The 21,285-nt window shown below is 40.8% G+C and overlaps 1 protein-coding gene across 1 annotated transcript in view; it reads right to left on the bottom strand.

Annotated features, from left to right (window-relative positions):
• Positions 1-2,720: 2,720 nt before the first annotated feature.
• LOC106604144 (tyrosine-protein phosphatase non-receptor type 13) overlaps positions 2,721-21,285 on the bottom strand; it is a 62,740-nt gene continuing 44,175 nt past the window's right edge. Inside the window, 6 exon segments of the mRNA XM_045695531.1 lie at positions 2,721-2,933; positions 3,200-3,268; positions 14,177-14,358; positions 14,673-14,717; positions 14,877-14,993; positions 17,070-17,170. Of these exon segments, the coding sequence (XP_045551487.1) occupies positions 2,721-2,933; positions 3,200-3,268; positions 14,177-14,358; positions 14,673-14,717; positions 14,877-14,993; positions 17,070-17,170 (727 nt within the window).

The raw sequence follows: 21,285 nt of genomic DNA, 5'->3' as shown, positions 1-21,285 counted from the left end.
GGTTGTCACGACTGGACAAAGACATCAATCAACGTAATAAACCGGCTGTCAGAGTTGTGCAGGTTTCGAGTGAAAACAACATTATTCGTTCAGCAGAAGAGAAACCTGGTGAATGTCATTGCGGGATTTCTGGTCACTGGCAACAATAATGTCGGGAAATAAAATGTGCTCTCATTAGAAGGGTCCGTCTAAGGGAAAATGGAATCAAGACAACAGCCCCAACGACACAAAGCTGATGCAGAAATTGAAGAATCTCTCCGGATCAGCAGCAGAGTTTGCTGGATGCTGTGGAGGTAAACTAATAGACCGCTTCTTACGTCCCATCTCAGCTCGGGTACATATAAAATCAGATGGAATATATATGTAAATATGGCTAATAACTTTGCAGTAAATACAGGCGAAGAAGTCACTGTATTGCCCATATCTTATGCAAAACATATACAGTTGAAGTCGGAAGTTTACATACACCTTAGCCACATTTAAATTCAGTTTTTCACAATTCCTGACATTTAATCCAAGTAAAAATTCCCTGTGTTAGGATCACCAGTTTATTTCAAGAATGTGAAATGTCAGAATAGAGAGAATGAATTATTTCAGCTTTAATTTCTTTCATCACATTCCCAGTGGGTCAGAAGTTTACATACACTCAATTGGTATTTGGTAGCATTGCCTTACATTTTTAACTTGGGTCAAACGTTTTGGGTAGCCTTCCACAAGCTTCCCACAATAAGTTGGGTGAATTTTGGCCCATTCCTCCTGACAGAGCTGGTGTAAATGAGTCAGATTTCCAGGCCTCCTTGCTCGCACAGGACTTTTCAGTTCTGCCCACACATTTTCTATAGGATTGAGGTCAGGGATTTGTGATGGCCACTCCAATATCTTGACTTTGCTGTCCTTAAGCCATTTTGCCACAACTTTGGAAGACCCATTTGTGACCAAGCTTTAACTTCCTGACTGATGTCTTTAGATGTTGCTTCAATATAGCCACATCATTTTCCTTCTTCATTGTGCCATCTATTTTGTGACGTGCACCAGTCCCTCCTGCAGCAAAGCACCCCCACAACATGATGCTGCCACCCCCATGCTTCACGGTTGGGATGGTGTTCTTCGGCTTGCAAGCGTCCCCCTTTTTCCTCCAAACATAACGATGGTCATTATAGCCAAACAATTCTATTTTTGTTTCATCAGGCCAGAGGACATTTATCCAAAAAGTACGATCTTTGTCCCCATGTGCAGTTGGAAACCGTAGTCTGGCTTCTTTATGGCAGTTTGGCGCAGTGGCTTCATCCTTGCTGAGCGGCCTTTCAGGTTATGTCGATATAGGACTCGTTTTACTGTGGATATACATACTTTTGTACCTGTTTCCTCCAGCATCATCACAAGGTCCTTTGCTGTTGTTCTGGGATTGATTTGCACTTTTTGCACCAAAGTACGTTCATCTCTAGGAAACAGAACACGTCTCCTCCTTGAGCGGTATGACGGCTGCGTGGTCCCATGGTGTTTATACTTGCGTACTATTGTTTGTACAGATGAACGTGGTACCTTCAGGCGTTCGGAAATTGCTCCCAAGGATGAACCAGACTTGTGGCGGTCTACAATTTTTTTCTGAGGTCTTGGCTGATTTCTTTTGATTTTCCCATGATGTCAAGCAAAGAGGCACTGAGTTTAAGGTAGGCCTTGAAATATATCCACAGGTAAACCTCCAATTGACTCAAATGATGTCAATTAGCCTATCAGAAGCTTCTAAAGCCATGACATAATTTTCTGGAATTTTCCAAGCTATTTAAAGGCACTCAACTTAGTGTATGTAAACTTCTGACCCACTGGAATTGTGATACAGTGAATTATGAGTGAAATAATCTGTCTGTTAACAATCACTTGTGTCATGCACAAAGTAGATGTCCTAACCGGCTTGCCAAAACTATAGTTTGTTAACAAGACATTTGTGGAGTGGTTGAAAAACGAGTTAATGACACCAACCTAAGTCTATGAAAACTTCCGACTTCAACTGTACGTCCTCAGTACACGGGGGGAGGCTAGGGCTGGGTTGTAAAGCTACACCCTGTCTCTTTGTTCTGTGGAGAGAATCACTGAGGACAGGGGAGAATGAACTTACCTCCCCGCACAATTTGTTCTCTTTGAATAAACGTATTTTCCTCCACCTGCTTTGGGTTCTAATTAAAATAGTGATAAAGGAAACGATAAATGTTAGGCAGATCATGCCCAGAGTTTGTGGCTGAGCAGTACCAGAGCAAAAATTGAGCAGGAGAGAAAGCCGATACAACTTTTTAAATCTGCTTGAATTATACTCTGCTCCAAACTCTCCCCTTTACATGCTCCAGTATTCAAAAGCAGCTCGACTTTAGGCTATCAAAGTACCGTCAATGAATGAATGGCTGCATCAACCATTACATGGTATGACAAACTGCATAATAAAAGAGGCCTAATTAGACAAAACAATTAAGTCATTCAAAACGAAATACTAAAAGGTGTTTATCAAGGTAATTGCAACAACAAAAAATGGGGGGGTCTTGGGCTTCAGAGCTTCCATAGGAAGGCACAATTTATAGTCCAATAGTTACATGTCTTGGGGGGCAAGTGTTTAAATTGTGCAGTATTTTGCGGTTGTGGTGTGTGTGTAGCATGAATGTCTATGTGGGTGTGTGCGCGTGGATGAGTGTATATCTGTGTGGGTGTGTGCGTGAGTGAGTGCATGTGTGCTATGGTGCGGAGAGTTCGTGCAGGTGGTCAGTCCAGTTCATGTGTTCAGCAGACTGATAGCTTGTAGATAAACTGTCTCTGAGCCTGTTAGTATCAGACCTCATGCTCTGATACTGTCTGCCCGACGGTATAGGAGTGAACAGCTCGTGGCTGGGGTGTGTAGGGTCCTTGATGCTGCGGGCCTTCCTCAGGCACTGTTTCAAGTAGATATCCTGGATGGGTGGGAGCACGTTTCCAGAGATGTACTGGGCTGTCTTCACCTTGTGGTCTTGGTTTGAGCAATTCCTGTACCAGGCCGTGACGCAACCAGTCAGGGCGCTTTCGATGAATCAGCGGTAGTATTTTGAGAAGACCCGGGGAAGCATGCCAAATTTTTTCAGCCGCTTTAGGAAGAAGAGATGCTGTTGTGCCCTCTTGACGAGAGTGGTGGTGTTTTTGGTTCATGTCAAGTCCTCAGTGATGTGGATGCTGACTCTACTGCAGTCCCGTTGATGTGGATCAGGGCATGTTCCCTCTGCTTCCTGAAGTCAACCACCAACTCCTTCTGCTGACGTTGAGGGAGAGGTTGTTGTCCTGGCACAACAATACCAGTTCACTTATCTCCTCCCTATAGGCTGATTTGTCGTTGTTGATGATTATCAGGCCTACAACCCCCATTAGCAGATGCTCTTATCCAGAGCGACTTACAAGAGCAATTAGAGTTAAGTGCCATGCTCAAGGGCACATCAGATTTTTCACCTAGTCGGCTCTGGGATTCAAACCAGTGACCTTTTGGTTACTGGCCCAACGCTCTTAACCGCTAAGCTACCTGCCATCCTATTTTGAAACCAGTGGAGGCTGCTGAGGGGAGGATGGCTCATAATGATGGCCGGAATGGAGTGAACAGAAAGGTATCAAACCTTTAGTTCGATAATGTCCTTCTTTATGTCCCAAAAATGTCAATTTATTTGGTGCGTTTGATTCAGAAATACACCGATTTCTACTCGCCCAACATGCCTCAAAGTATCTAATAAGTTACCTGTAAACTTGGTCCAAACAACATTCCTAATCCAACCTCAGGTACCCTAAAACGTAAATAATTGATAAAATTTAAGACGGAATAAACTGTTTCTAATACCGGATAAAAACATGAAGCGCTCCAGTTCACGCACACCAAAACAGTAGAGTCCACCTGGAGTGACACTTACAATGAATAGGAGTACTTCTTCATTTCTCAACGTTCTTAGGCTGAGAAACAGCCTCGTCCATTTGCAATATATTCAATACATTTTTAACGTTGTGAAAATGACGACATTTAGAAAAGGCCCAGAATCATAAGACTAGGTGCATTGAAACCGCCTCGGCCCATAGACTGACCCTACACGTTTCTGTCCTCTAGCTCGTTCAAGGACCCCGTAGCAACCCCCAAAATAAGTGCATTTCCAGCACTAATTAACATCACTGGTCAGGCTCCGAATGACCTATCGAGCCAAGATTCGAGGTCGCCTCAGCTAGGCCTACACATAATGTCAGAACTGGACCTCCAGCTCAAATGTAGCAATTTTTCCGAAGGTTCTTTATGGTTTTTTTTTTTACTTTCTAGAGCCACATAACTCACCAAGCACTACTGACTTAAAACCTGTTAGGGCTAGGGGGCAGTATTTGCACGGCTGGATAAAAAAAATGTACCCGATTTAATCTGGTTACTAATCCTACCCAGTAACTAGAATATGCATATACTTATTATATATGGATAGAAAACACTCTAAAGTTTCTAAAACTGTTTGAATGGTGTCTGTGAGTATAACAGAACTCATTTGGCAGGCAAAACCCTGAGACATTTTCTGACAGGAAGTGGATACCTGATGTGTTGTATTACCTTTAAACCTATGCCATTGAAAAACACAGGGGCTGAGGAATATTTTGGCACTTCCTATTGCTTCCACTAGATGTCACCAGCCTTTACAAAGTGTTTTGAGTCTTCTGGAGGGAGATCTGACCGAACAAGAGCCATGGAACGATGATGGCCCATTAGACACCTGGCGCGCGAGTTCATGTTGGGTACCCTCGTTCCAATACGTTATAAAAGAGTATGCATTCGTCCACCTTGAATATTATTCATGTTCTGGTTAAAAAAGGCCCTAATGATTTATGCTATACAAAGTTTGACATGTTTGAACGAACGTAAATATATTTTTTCCCCTCGTTCATGAAGTGAAGTCCGGCGGGCTTAGATCATGTGCTAACAAGACGGAGATTTTTGGACATAAATGATGAGCTTTTTTGAACAAAACTACATTCGTTATGGACCTGTGATACCTGGAAGTGACATCTGATGAAGAGAATCAAAGGTAATCGATTATTTACATAGTATTTTCGATTTTAGATCTCCCCAACATGACGACTAGTCTGTATCGCAACGCCGTATTTTTCTGGGCGCAGTGCTCAGATTATTGCAAAGTGTGATTTCCCAGTAAGGTTATTTTTAAATCTGGCAAGTTGATTGCGTTCAAGAGATGTAAATCTATAATTCTTTAAATGACAATATAATATTTTACCAATGTTTTCTAATTTTAATTATTTAATTTGTGATGCTGACTTGACTGCCGGTTATTGGAGGGAAACGATTTCCTCAACATCAATGCCATAGTAAAACGCTGTTTTTGGATATAAATATGAACTTGATAGAACTAAAAATGCATGCATTGTCTAACATAATGTCCTAGGAGTGTCAGCTGATGGAGATTGTAAAAGGTTAGTGCATCATTTTAGCTGGTTTTATGGTTTTGTTGACCCTGTCTTTGAATTGACAAAACATTACACACAACTCTTGTAAATGTACTGTCCTAACATACTCTAAATTTATGCTTTCGCCGTAAAACCTTTTTGAAATCGTAAAACGTGGTTAGATTAAGGAGATGTTTATCTTTCAAAGGGTGTAAAATAGTTGTATGTTTGAAAAATTTGAATTTTGACATTTATTTGGATTCAAATTTGCCGCTCTTGAAATGCACCTGCTGTTGATGGAGTGCACCACGGGTGGGACGCCTGCGTCCCACCTAGCCCATAGAGGTTAAGCTCTAGAACAGGTTTATTAACCTCTTACATCTAGACGTTCCGCTAGCGGAACACCTGCTCCAATGATGGGAATGGTGCGAAATACAAATTCCTCTAAAATCCGAAAACTTCAATTTTTCAAACATATGACTATTTTACAGCATTTTAAAGACAAGACTCTCGTTAATCTAACCACACTGTCTGATTTCAAAAAGGCTTTACAGCGAAAGCAAAACATTCGATTATGTCAGCAGAGTACCCAGCCAGAAATAATCAGACTACCCATTTTTCAAGCTAGCATATAATGTCACAAAAAACAAAACCACAGCTAAATGCAGCACTAACCTTTGATGATCTTCATCAGATGACAACCCTAGGACATTATGTTATACAATGCATGCATGTTTTGTTCAATCAAGTTCATATTTATATCAAAAAACAGCTTTTTTACATTAGCATGTGACGTTCAGAACTAGCATACCCCCCCGCAAACCTCCGGTGAATTTACTAAATTACTCACGATAAACATTCACAAAAAACATAACAATTATTTTAAGAATTATAGACACAGAACTCCTCTATGCACTCGATATGTCCGATTTTAAAATAGCTTTTCGGTGAAAGCACATTTTACAATATTCTCAGTAGATAGCCCGGCATCACAGCTAGCTATTTAGACACCGACCAAGTTTAGCCCTGACCAAAATCAGATTTACTATTAGAAAAGTTTCATTACCTTTGATGTTCTTCGTCAGAATGCACTCCCAGGACTGCTACTTCAATAACAAATGTTGGTTTGGTCCAAAATAATCCATCGTTATATCCAAATAGCGGCGTTTTGTTTGTGCGTTCCAGACACTATCCGAATGGTAAATAAGGGTCGTGCGCATGGCGCATTTCGTGACAAAAGATTTCTAAATATTTCATTACCGTACTTCGAAGCATGTCAACCGCTGTTTAAAATAAATTTTTATGCCATTTTCTCGTAAAAAAGCGATAATATTCCGACCGGGAATCTGCCTTTCGGTAAAAAGAGGGAAAAACAGAAAGATGGGGGCGGCCAGTGCACGCGCCTAAGCCCACTGTCCCCTGATCGGCCACTTGACAAACGCTATAATGTGTTTCAGCCAGGGCTTTGAATTACGTCATTCAGCTTTTTCCCGGGCTCTGAGAGCCCATTGGAGCTGTGGGAAGTGTCACGTAACAGCAAAAATCCTTTGTAATGGATAGAGATGGGAAAGAAGGCCAAGAAATGGTCAGACAGGGTACTTCCTGTACAGAATCTTCTCAGGTTTTAGCCTGCCAAATGAGTTCTGTTATACTCACAGACACCATTCAAACAGTTTTAGAAACTTTGGAGTGTTTTCTATCCAAAGCTAATAATTAAATGCATATTCTAGTTCCTGGGCAGGAGTAATAATCAGATTAAATCGGGTACGTTTTTTATCCAGCCGTGAAAATACTGCCCCTTAGCCATAACAGGTTAAGTTTCAGCGCTCTAGGTCTGACGGTTCTTTGATGGTGTTAACGCCGGTAACTACTACAGGCGTCTGTGTCTGTAAGTACCACACCATGTCACTCCATCCTGGCAGTGTGTGTGAGTTTTTTCTTGGACATCTGATGGGAGAAATTACTGATTTACAATTCATGAGGGTTGCCTAATCACACATGACATTTTGGAAAGATGTGACCTATTTAACCCTTTGAAACAGCCCCTATGACCCCAACTTATGGCACTTCCAGTTGTCACAGGAAGCTGAAAGTAAACATCCTCCTTGGGGCAGGCTTTTACAGAATCCTGAGTTTCAAGTCTTTACATTAAGAACTGACGTCTTTACAGAGGGTTGAATGCAGTGTTTGTGACTAACTGTAGGTTGTGAAATCAAAACCAATTAAGGTAAATTTAACCACTTCCGGTTGCTCCCGGGAAGCTTGAAATCAGCAGGCAGGCAACGCATTCCTATGGGGAAAGATGTCAATATAAACTGTTAGAAGAAAACACCCTGTTTTCACGCTTAAGGGTTAATTCCACACGGTCAGGTTAGGCTTGCACAGATTGGGAGGACCTTAGGAACGTTCCTGTGGTTGAAATGTGTTTCTGGCCTCAACGGTTCTGACACTGTCACCCAAAAGTACCTCAACTTTAGGTCAGGCTTAATTTTGGGCCTACTTTCTTGCACGCTCGCTGCAGTCAGGACGAGTGAGCTACGGTCAAGTGGTGTACTCCAAACATACAGTTGTCTGTAAGGTCCCTCCATCGAGTAGGGAATTTCAAGCACAGATTAAACCACAATGCCTTGCAAAGAAGGGCACATATTGTAGGATGGGTAAAAAAAATAAGCAGATGCTGAATATCCCTTTGAGAATGGTGAAGTTATCAATTATGCTTTGGATGGTGTATCAATACACCCTGTCACTACAAATATATAGTCGCCCTTCCTAACTATATTGACGGAGAGGAAGGAAACCGCTCAGGGAGTTTAATGGATGTGATAGGTAAAAACTGAGGATGGATCAACAGCATTGTAGTTACTTCACAATACTAACCTGCATGACAGAGTGAAATAAGGACGCCTGTACAGAATAAAAATATTCCAAAACATGTATCCTGTTTGCAATAAGGCACTATGTAATACTGCAAAAAATTTGTCAAATAAATACATATTTTCGTCTTGGTAAGCAACTCCACTGTATATTTGGCCTTGTGCTTTAGGTTATTGTCCTGCTGAAAGGTGAATGTCTCCCAGTGTCTGTTGGAAAACAGACTGAACCAGATTTTCCTCTAGGATTTTGCCTGTGCTTAGCTCTATTCCGTTTCTTTTTATCGTAAACTCCCTAGTCGTTTCAGGTTAATCATTTTTAAGGTTAGGGTTAAGTTTAGGAATTAACTCAAATCTTAAGGTTAGGCATTAACTCCAAATATTAATGTACGGCTTAAGGTTTGGGATAGGCTTAAACAAATTCTTAGAGCTGGGGTCTATTTTCCTGAATTTCCATTGCCCAAAGTAAACTGCCTGTTACTCAGGCCCAGAAGCCAGGATATGCATATAATTGGTAGCATCGGATAAAAATGTTAACCTCTATGGGCTAGGTGGGACGCTAGCGTGCCACCCGTGGTGCACTCCATCAACAGCAGGTGCATTTCAAGAGCGGCAAATTTGAATCCAAATAAATGTCAAAATTCAAATTTTTCAAACATACAACTATTTTACACCCTTTGAAAGATAAACATCTCCTTAATCTAACCACGTTTTACGATTTCAAAAAGGTTTTACGGCGAAAGCATAAATTTAGAGTATGTTAGGACAGTACATTTACAAGAGTTGTGTGTAATGTTTTGTCAAGTCAAAGACAGGGTCACCAAAACCATAAAACCAGCTAAAATGATGCACTAACCTTTTACAATCTCCATCAGATGACACTCCTAGGACATTATGTTAGACAATGCATGCATTTTTAGTTCTATCAAGTTCATATTTATATCCAAAAACAGCGTTTTACTATGGCATTGATGTTGAGGAAATCGTTTCCCTCCAATAACCGGCAGTCAAGTCAGCGTCACAAATTAAATAATTAAAATTAGAAAACATTGGTAAAATATTATATTGTCATTTAAAGAATTATAGATTTACATCTCTTGAACGCAATCAACTTGCCAGATTTAAAAATAACCTTACTGGGAAATCACACTTTGCAATAATCTGAGCACTGCGGCTAGAAAAATACGCGTTGCGATACAGACTAGACGTCATGTTGGGGAGATCTAAAATCGAAAATACTATGTAAATAATCCATTACCTTTGATTCTCTTCATCAGATGTCACTTCCAGGTATCACAGGTCCATAACGAATGTAGTTTTGTTCAAAAAAGCTCATCATTTATGTCCAAAAATCTCCGTCTTGTTAGCACATGATCTAAGCCAGCCGGACTTCTCGTCATGAACGAGGGGAAAAAATATATTTCCGTTCGTTCAAACATGTCAAACGTTGTATAGCATAAATCATTAGGGCCTTTTTTAACCAGAACATGAATAATATTCAAGGTGGACGAATGCATACTCTTTTATAACGTATTGGAACGAGGGTACCCAACATGAACTCGCGCGCCAGGTGTCTAATGGGACATCATCGTTCCATGGCTCTTGTTCGGTCAGATCTCCCTCCAGAAGACTCAAAACACTTTGTAAAGGCTGGTGACATCTAGTGGAAGCAATAGGAAGTGCCAAAATATTCCTCAGCCCCTGTGTTTTTTAATGGGATAGGTTTAAAGTCAATACAACACATCAGGTATCCACTTCCTGTCAGAAAATGTCTCAGGGTTTTGCCTGCCAAATGAGTTCTGTTATACTCACAGACACCATTCAAACAGTTTTAGAAACTTTAGAGTGTTTTCTATCCATATATAATAAGTATATGCATATTCTAGTTACTGGGTAGGATTAGTAACCAGATTAAATCGGGTACATTTTTTTTATCCAGACGTGCAAATGCTGCCCCCTAGCCCTAACAGGTTAAAATAATGTCTGAGACTATAACAAAATTAATATGGCAGAAAATGAAAATCCAAAGATTTTCTTTTTGTTGTTTAGGTCCCAGGCTCTGGGTCCTATGTAATTTTGGCTCCCAGATTGCAATTCTTATGGCTTTCACTAGATGCCAACAGTCTTTATTCAAGGTTTCAGGCTTGTTTCTTCAAAAACATGCAAGAATTTTGAGTTTCTGTGAAGAGAACACTGGAACAATATCAGTCTTTCAGCACGCGAGGAAGAGGGCGCGCGCTTACTAATTTTAATTTCCTATTGAACATACTACTTTCTGTATGAAATATTATAGTTTATTTACATTTTAGGGCACCTGAGGATTAAATAGAAATGTCGTTTGACTTGTTTGGACAAAGTTTAGCGGTAGCTTTTTGGATTCCTTTGTCTGCATGTTGAATAAGTGAATTACTGAAATCGATGGCGCCAACTAAACAGACTTTTTGGGATATAAAGAAGGATTTTATCTAACAAAACGACCATTCATGTTGTAGCTGGGACCCTTGGGATTGCAAACAGAAGAAGATTTTCAAAAGTAAGTGATTGTGCTGGTTGAAAAATATGTTGATGTGGGGCGCCGTCCTCAGACAATCGCATGGTATGCTTTCGCTGTAAAGCCTATTGTAAATCAGACAACGCAGTTAGATTAACAAGAATTTAAGCTTTTACATTTTAGTCATTTAGCAGACGCTCTTATCCAGAGCGACTTACAGTAGTGAATGCATACATTTCATATATTTTTTTCTCCATACTGGTCCCCTGTGGGAATTGAACCCACAACCCTGGTGTTGCAAACACTATGCTCTACCAACTGAGCCACACGGGACCAATGTCCCATGATATAAGATACTTGTATGTTCATGAATGTTTAATATTACGATTATTTATTTGAATTGTGCGCCCTCCAATTTCACCGGATTTTGTCGACTGGTGTCTAAGAAGTTTAAATTAAAAGAAAATCTGAAAAAAATATTAAGCGCTGGATTTGAACTTGCAACCTTTGGAATCTGAGGCAGATGCTTACGCCCAGCAGCCATACCCGTCCACAACACTGAAACCTTCTTGAAGGTAATAATGCTCACTGTTGCCCCTAGTGGCCGGTTTCCACGTCATCTCCCAAAATCCTCAGACTTGGATGGACGTTGAATACTGACTTGTATCACGAGTGACCTTTCTGATTGACTCAGAGCGGGATGAATAGTTTTATTGTCAAGATATTTTCCATAAAAAATTGAAGTATTAGAATTTGTCTTCCACTCTGCCATTAGAGATTATTGAGCGTAGATTGTTGACAAAAAAAAATGACAAATCCATTTTAATCCCACTTTGTAATGTGACAAAATGTGGAAAAAGTCAAGGGGTGTGAAAAGTTTCGGAAAGAACTGTACATTATACTTAAATGCAGTAAGTATTAACTGATCCCTTCAAATCTACAAGTGTGTGGCTAGTGGAAAGGTAGTCTCAACCCAGCCGGAATAACTCCATGTTTCACCATTGTTAGTGTAGTGAAACAAAAGTGAAACTGAGCTGAAATTCATCTGGATTTCCAGGGTAGAGACTTGTGTGGTTAACTTCGGAATGTTGTAGAATGTGGGTTTCAAGTTTGGTAATGTGTTTAGGTTTACTTTAAAAAAAAGTCTTCTTCCACTTCAATAAAACACGTGTGTAGAAAAAGGCTGGATATTTTCAGGCGAAGGTCAACTCAAGCCCTCAACAAAATACCTGTGCCAGAACTACTAACAAAAAAATAAAAATAAAACGCAGCACAAGCCACCAAGTAATGATGGTGAAGAAAACCCTTCCGAACATAAGCCAACTCCGTATCATTGTATTTGAGAAAGGTATTCTAATTGTAAAAACAATCGTCATGATGTTGTCCAATCATCTTGGTCTCTTACATGGCTTAACATTGGAGCATGAGGGCTCGAAGTCATGAGGGCTAGTGTCTTCTTAATTGAGGGATCCCCACACCAAATCACTGCAAATAATCAGACCCTTTTCCTGTGACAGACGCAAGTATGAAACTCTCCATTAAGAATTTTGGTTTAAAGTTTGGTAGAAATTAGTTTGGCTTTAGGTTGCATTGCAAATGTGTGTAGAAAAATTGACATTTTTACACTTGCATGTGTTCTTTTTTTAGGCCTACCCAAGCCCCCACTAAAATCTGCTCTGATGTGCCAGTGCCATTTTAGTCAGCAGACGCTCTTATCCAAAGCAACTTACTGTAGTGATTGCATACATTTTCAGACTTGGGAATCAAAGCCACAACCCTGGTTTTGCAAGCACCATGCTCAACCAACTGAGCTACACGTGACACTAAGTGCCACAAGGCTATAATACCCTGCAAGCCACCAAGTATTGGGGATGAGGGGAAATGGTAAACTAAAACACCACACAAGCCACCAAGCGAATATAGTGAAGAAGACCGTTTCACAACGTAAGCCAACCCCTTAAGTAAAATACATTATATTGAAATTAGGCTATTATATTTCGAAGTGAACAAATATAAAACGACTTTGTTTCAGAATATATATATTTTTTTTAAAGAGTCCAATATCTCCTTTGTGAGATCCGTGACATTGTAAAGGCCAGTAGCCCGAGTCAGGTTGAGGAATTCGTCTTTAACCTGAAAGAGCCAAAGGAATATTTACTAAAGATGGAAGAGCAGCTAATGGAGAATGATTTTCGAAAATACATGTTGAGAAATTAAATGTTTCATTGGTATGACTTGATATAAAAAGGGCTTCATAAACAAATTTGATTGAAATTGGCGTGTTGCTTGTAAAGTACATATTTTGTGTTCTATACAGAACCTTGACAAACGTCCTCATGTCAACGATGAATATGAAAGGAAACAAAAGGAAGAGGGTCTTTGAGGTCTCCAACCTTTGCAACATAATTATAGGTACAGTGGAGACCAAATTATGACATTTTACATGACATTTGAATACCTTCTCTAGCTAATCATTTGTTTTCCCCCTTTGCAGCAGGTGTGAGTCTGCGAATCAAAGGCTACATAGGCAGAAATACTACAGGCGATGTCAACCTGCCCGAAACATGCACCTGATTGCAAGAGGGGCAGTGGGAAGACCAATGACTAAGGAGATAAAATAGTACTTAAGAAGTTAAAAGCATTAAAGCCTTTTCCGACAGTGACTTTTATTGGTTTATTGAACTTCTCATTTGTGTTTCCAGAAGCCTGTGCTAGTATTTTTTTTTAATGGCTTGTACATCTACAGTATTTTATGGTGCATAGCATTTTCTTTTCAAGTGTAATAAAATGTTGACCGTTTTATTTACTTTGCATAACAGTTTTTACATAGACAAAGGTTTACACAATGCTCTTCCAAGTTACTGCTCTAATTGTGTTACACAGAATGACAATAGCCAACAGTAGCATAGACCCTAAGTCTAGAAGATACATTTTGCACCAAGAGCAAAATTGTATTATACATCAGCATGCTTTTCAAGAGTGTGCAACATCAGAAAGGTCCTGCTTGATACAGTTTGTTTTCCTATTCTTAACTCAGGAACGTATCCTTATTTAAAGTAAACAAGCCTATATCACAAAATGGCAACTTCTTCTAAACAACTAATCAATCAACAAACTTCATGGATTAATGGTAATCCTTGTTGAATTCATGGTGTGTTTTGGTCAAATCAGATCACAATGTTTTCTTAACCTCACTCCAATATTTAAATGTAGTTGATTATTAGTTGTGTATAGTTTTCAAACTCGATAGTACTGAAATAAAAAAATAACTGTTGGCTGTCTTTTTGAGTGGGTGAATAAAGTTTGAATTCTCATTGATCAATGTCTCAACCAAATATTACCCATATTTCCACGGTGAAATGACGGTGTGCCCAATGGGTAGTGTTACCTGAGCGTCTAGGATCCGGACCACAGGGTTGTGGAGTCTCTTGCCATGTTTAGATGTGGCCATGTTAGACAGAGCCAGGGCTTCCTCTGTCCCATTCAGGGTGGTCTGGGACCCAAAGCTCCTCTCCAACATCAGACTCTGAGTACTGGGGGCCAGAGAAGTCTTACTGTCCCTAAGAGAATCTAAATGGGAGAGAAAGGACTCAGAAGGGCTTTTCACACTAATGAGCCAAGCCAAACCAAGCAGTACTGAGCTGGCCTGGTTACTCATCCACCACAGTTGCTGGAAACGTGCTGAAAAAGACTATGTAAAAAGAAAATGTCCAGCCCAGCACAGTTTGGTTCAGTTTAACATGATAGTCTGAAAAGGGTAATATAGAAGTTGTTACTAGTTATACAGCACCAGATGGTGGGTGGCTTTTTGAACTCCCTCTCCAACATCATAACCTATGTTCCCCAAGAACAAAAGTGTTTAAGTCAACTCTTCAATGTCATACCCCGGGTACTGGGAGGCAGCGAGCTCTTACTGTCCCTCAGAGAACCTGCATGAGAAAGAGGATAGAGGGAGAGAGAGGGAGAAACAGACAGACTGTCAGAGAGTCTGTCAGAGAGTGTATGACAGAGAGAGAACTGTGACGATGAGAGAGTATGTAGCGTATAGTTGGGTGGGGATGTATTTTATTGTAATAGGTTCTACGTACATTTGGGCTGTGAGACGATGAGCTCCACCTCATCAGGGCTGCTCTGGAGGATGGCTGCTGCATTGGTGAACGTCACGCCCTGCAGACTGATCTTATTCAGAGAGATCAGACGACCACCTACACAATCAATCAATCCAACCACAGTATCAGTCTGACCATCAACCAAAGAAAAATGAAAAGACTAGTATGATGTGTTTGTGTGTGTCTGTTAACTTGATGAGTAACCTCGTCTGAATCCTGATGACTTAGCTCCCTGTTCAGTACCTGGTCTGATTTTGCCGTCTCTGTCCGCAAGGTACGATGGAGGCTAGACAGACAGACAGACAGACAGACAGACAGACAGACAGACAGACAGACAGACAGACAGACAGACAGACAGACAGACAGACAGACAGACAGACAGACAGACAGACAGACAGACAGACAGACAGACAGACAGACAGACAGACAGACAGACAGACAGACCAGAGTCATTGTATTTCTATGGCTAAAAACGAATCTAGAAAACCATCCAATCACCCCTAAAATCATACTACTCACCAAAGCCCAATTTAGGGTCTTTCCGTAGGACCAGACAGATGATCTCTCTCTCTCTGGAGAACCCCTGATTGAAGTGTTTACTGTAAAACAACGCACAGGTCAGGGGTTAAACATAATACCAAGAGCATTCATAAAATAAGCTAAGAGTGAAGGAATTAAGTTAACCTCTCTAGGGTAGGGGGCAGTATTTTCACATCCGGATAAAAAACGTACCAGATTTCATCTGGTTATTACTCCTGCCCAGAAACTATAATATGCATATAATTGTTTGATTTGGATAGAAAACACCCTACAGTTTCTAAAACTGTTTGAATGGTGTCTGTGAGTATAACAGAACTCATATGGCAGGCCAAAACCTGAGAAGATTCTATACAGGAAGTGCCCTCTCTGACCATTTCTTGGCCTTCTATAACCTCTTTATCGAAAACAGAGGATCTCTGCTGTAACGTGACATTTTCTAAGGCTCCCATAGGCTCTCAGAAGGCGCCAGAACGGGGAATGATGACTCTGCAGTCCCTGGCTGAAAAACAGTAGCGCATTTGGAAAGTGGTCGATCTGAGAACAATGAAACGGGGGCGCGCGTGCACGTGAAGAGTCCATTTTCTTCTTTGAGTCTGAACGAAAACAAGTCTCCCGGTCGGAATATTATCGCTATTTTATGACAAAAATCGCATAAAAATTGATTTTAAACAGCGTTTGACATGCTTCGAAGTATGGTAATGGAATATTTAGAATTTTTTTGTCACGACATGCGTCCGCGCGTCACCGTTCGGATAGGGACCTGAACGCACGGACAAAACAGAGGATATTTGAACATAACTATGGATTATTTTGAACCAAAACAACATTTGTGGATGAAGTAGAAGTCCTGGGAGTGCATTTTGACGAAGAACAGCAAAGGTAATCCAATTTTTCTTATAGTAATTCTGAGTTTGGTGAACGCCAAACTTGGTGGGTGTCAAATTAGCTAGACCGTGATGGCGAGCTATCTACTCAGAATATTGCAAAATGTGATTTTTTCAAATCTGACACCGCGATTGCATAAAGGAGTTCTGTATCTATAATTCTTAAAATAATTGTTATGTTTTTTGTGAACGTTTATCGTGAGTAATTTAGTAAATTCACCGGAAGTTTTCGGTATGTTTGCTAGTTCTGAACATCACATGCTAATGTAAAAAGCTGGTTTTTGATATAAATATGAACTTGATTGAACAAAACATGCATGTATTGTATAACATAATGTCCTAGGAGTGTCATCTGATGAAGATCATCGAAGGTTAGTGCTGCATTTAGCTGTGGTTTTGGTTTTTGTGACATTATATGCTAGCTTGAAAAATGGGTGTGTGATTATTTCTGGCTGGGTACTCTCCTGACATAATCTAAGGTTTTGCTTTCGTTGTAAATCCTTTTTGAAATCGGACAATGTGGTTAGATTAACTACAGTCTTGTCTTTAAAATGGTGTAAAGTAGTCATATGTTTGAGAAATTGAAGTTATAGCATTTAAGGTTTTTGAATATCGCGCCACTCGATTCCACTGGCTGTTGACTAGGTGGGACGATTTTGTCCCACATACCCGAGAGAGGTTAATGCAAAGACTGAAACATATGCAGCTTGAGAGTATATCTTTCAGATATAGCGTACTCAGTCCTCACCTCGTATGGAGGAGGTTGTGGAGGGGGCCTCTGAGAAGCCCTCACAGTCCTGTTTCTGTCGAGAGGCATTGGAGATGATTCTGGGGATGGGCTCTGGAGTACTGGAACACAAAAAAAGTCATGTGTTTACATAGTTTATTATTATACTAATTATCCATCTGATGGAAATAATTCTGGAGTACTAGAACACAACGACACACAGTTTGTCAGAATAATGATTATCATCATCAAAGGATGAAGTCAATGTTAGTAAGCAGAGGGTCTCTCCCTTTGTGGACGAATAAACAAATGGTTGTACAGATGTCGGATGTTAATATGTCCCATTTTGTTGCAGGAAGGGGGAAAGAATCCTGCAGCAGGAGGATTTGAAAGGATATTTAATATTTAGAATCACTGCCACGGGACTGCTGGAAGTGGTGCTTGTCTGCTATACAATCATTTAGACCGCAAGTCCACTGAGCGTCAGTTCAAGTAGCCTATGTAAGCTACGTCCAGGCTACGGCGTGTCTTGTATGAATTCTTACAGTGCCTTCAGAAAATATTCACACGCCTTGACTTTTTCCACATTATGTTGTGTTACAGCCTGCATCTTATGGGAGAGAGAGGGAGAAACAACATTGTAGTGTAACCCTCTCACCAGGCTTGAATATGACTCTCACAATATTAACATACTTAGAGTATCTCAACAGCATGGGATGTTAGGTGAGAAGGACATCTCCAATAAGAATTCCTATTGTAAACTGTCTAGGGTGATGACAATTGGTATTAACTTCAGATGAAATGATTATAGGTTTCTGTTATTGTATCCGAATAGGCTATCCCATGCAATAAATTAGATTGAAACATTAAATGACTCCACCAAGGCAACATACATAAGGTTCAATATGTGTGTTATTACATATTAACATAGCACAACATCAAAATAAATAAATAATATAAAACCCCAATGAGTCGTGCACAACCCATGTCCAAATTATTTCAAGCTTGCGTAATAACCCGTTGGTGCGCGTTGGAGCTAAAGCAAAATGATGATACACATAAAGTCCAGAAGCACCTCACCTTGTGGTTACTCACTACTTGTAGATATTCCTTCAGCGAAGTATGGCAGTTCCTTGCAGATTTCCTCACAAGATCCACAGCAAGCACCGCTATCAATGCAGACAGTAGTCCTTAGCCATAACCGAAAATCTATAGCAAGACTTGAAAATAGCTGTCTAGTAATGATCAACAACCACACTGGCAGAGCTTGTAGAATATTAAAAAGAATAATGTGCAAATATTGTACAATCCAGGTGTGCAAAGCTCTTAGAGACTTACCCAGAAAGACTTACAGCTGTAATCACTGCCAAAGGTTATTCTAACATGTATTGACTCAGGGGGTTGAATGATTATTTAATCAAGATATATTAGTGTTTTATTTTTCATAAATGTTTTACAAATGTTAAAATGTAAAAAAAAAGAAAAGACATTTAAAACAATTTTAATTCCACTATAACACAACATAAAGTGGAAAAAGTAAAGGGGTGTGAATACTTTCTGAAGGCACTGTATGCGGATTATAATAAATGTACAATATTTGAAGGGGGTAGATGTAAAATCATTTTTTTTTAGATCAATGGTTTATTATATGTTCAGGGCAAGCATCAGACAATATATATATATATATATATACTGCTCAAAAAAATAAAGGGAACACTTAAACAACACAATGTAACTCCAAGTCAATCACACTTCTGTGAAATCAAACTGTCCACAACACTGATTGACAATAAATTTCACATGCTGTTGTGCAAATGGAATAGACAACAGGTGGAAATTATAGGCAATTAGCAAGACACCCCCAATAAAGGAGTGGTTCTGCAGGTGGTAACCACAGACCACTTCTCAGTTCCTATGCTTCCTGGCTGATGTTTTGGCCACTTTTGAATGCTGGCGGTGCCTTCACTCTAGTGGTAGCATGAGACGGAGTCTACAACCCACACAAGTGGCTCAGGTAGTGCAGCTCATCCAGGATGGCACATCAATGCGTGCTGTGGCAAGAAGGTTTGCTGTGTCTGTCAGCGTAGTGTCCAGAGCATGGAGGCGCTACCAGGAGACAGGCCAGTACATCAGGAGACGTGGAGGAGGCCGTAGGAGGGCAACAACCCAGCAGCAGGACCGCTACCTCCGCCTTTGTGCAAGGAGGAGCAGGAGGACCACTGCCAGAGCCCTGCAAAATGACCTCCAGCAGGCCACAAATGTGCATGTGTCTGCTCAAACAGTCAGAAACAGACTCCATGAGGGTGGTATGAGGGCCCGACGTCCACAGGTGGGGGTTGTGCTTACAGCCCAACACCGTGCAGGACGTTTGGCATTTGCCAGAGAACACCAAGATTGGCAAATTCGCCACTGGCGCCCTGTGCTCTTCACAGATTAAAGCAGGTTCACACTGAGCACATGTGACAGACGTGACAGAGTCTGGAGATGCCGTGGAGAACGTTCTGCTGCCTGCAACATCCTCCAGCATGACCGGTTTGGCAGTGGGTCAGTCATGGTGTGGGGTGGCATTTCTTTGGGGGGGGCCGCTCAGCCCTACATGTGCTCACCAGAGGTAGCCTGACTACCATTAGGTACCGAGATGAGATCCTCAGACCCCTTGTGAGACCATATACTGGTGCGGTTGGCCCTGGGTTCCTCCTAATGCAAAACAATGCTAGACCTCATGTGGCTGGAGTGTGTCAGCAATTCCTGCAAGAGGAAGGCATTGATGCTATGGACTGGCCCGCCCGTTCCCCAGACCTGAATCCAATTGAGCACATGTGGGACATCATGTCTCGCTCCATCCACCAACGCCACGTTGCACCACAGACTGTCCAGGAGTTGGCGGATGCTTTAGTCCAGGTCTGGGAGGAGATCCCTCAGGAGACCATCCGCCACCTCATCAGGAGCATGCCCAGGCGTTGTAGGGAGGTCATACAGGAACGTGGAGGCCACACACAGTACTGAGCCTCTTTTTGACTTGTTTTAAGGACATTACATCAAAGTTGAATCAGCCTGTAGTGTGGATTTCCACTTTAATTTTGAGTGTGACTCCAAATCCAGACCTCCATGGGTTGATAAATTGGATTTCCATTGATTATTTTTGTGTGATTTTGTTGTCAGCACATTCAACTATGTAAAGAAAAAAGTATTTAATAAGATTATTTCATTCATTCAGATCTATTTATTTATTTATTTATTTATTTATTTATTTATTTATTTATTTATTTATTTATTATCTCAGTGCCTGTGTGGTCCAGCAGGTACTGCTGCTGACAACAGCACATGTGCCAGAGTAGACATGGGTTTGAATCTGGCCCACTACTTACCTTTACATTTTTGGAGGAACTAGTACCTTTCCTAGCTACTCTCCTTGGGCTGTATTTGTAATTTCAAGTAATTTCTGACGGAAGTAACTTACTTTTTACCAAATCCCTTCAGTTACAAAAGATTTACAATGGCAACGGAAAGTATTCAGACCCCTTGAGTTTTTTCCCATTTTGTTAAGTTACAGCCCTATTCTAAAACGAATTAAATCGTTTTTTTTCTCATCATTATAATAATGACAAGGCCAAACAGGTTTTTAGAAATAGTTGCTAATTTACTGAAAATATAAAACTGAAATATCACATTTACATAAGTATTCAGACCCTTTGTTGAAGCACCGTTGGCAGCGATTACAGCAGAGTCTTCTTGGGTATCACACTACAAGCTTCGCACATCTGTATTTGGGGAGTTTCTCCCATTCTTCTCTGCAGATCCTCTCAAGCTCTGTCAGGTTGGACGGGGAGCGTTGCTGCACAGCTATTTTCAGGTTTCTCCAGAGATGTTCAATCCGGGCTCTGGCAGGGCCACTCAAGAACATTCAGAGACTTGTCCTGAAGCCACTCCTGCGTTGTCATGGCTGTGTGCTTAGTTTCGTTGTCATGTTGGAAGGTGAACCTTCACATCAGTCTGAGGTCCTGAGCGCTCTGGAGCAGGTTTTCATCAAGTATACCTGTACTTTGCTAAGTTAATATTTTCCTTGATCCTGAGTAGTCTCCCAGTCCCTGCCGCTGAAAAACGTCCCCAGAGCATAATGCTGCCACCTTCATGCTTCACCGTAGGGATGGTGCCAGGTTTCTTCAAGATGTGACGCTTGGCATTCAGGCCAAAGAGTTGAATCTTGGTTTCATCAGACCAGAGAATCTTGTTTCTC

This window comes from Salmo salar, chromosome ssa01 (assembly GCF_905237065.1).
Source record: "Salmo salar chromosome ssa01, Ssal_v3.1, whole genome shotgun sequence".
Taxonomy (NCBI): Eukaryota; Metazoa; Chordata; class Actinopteri; order Salmoniformes; family Salmonidae; genus Salmo; species Salmo salar.
This window is presented reverse-complemented; position numbering and strand designations above follow the sequence as displayed.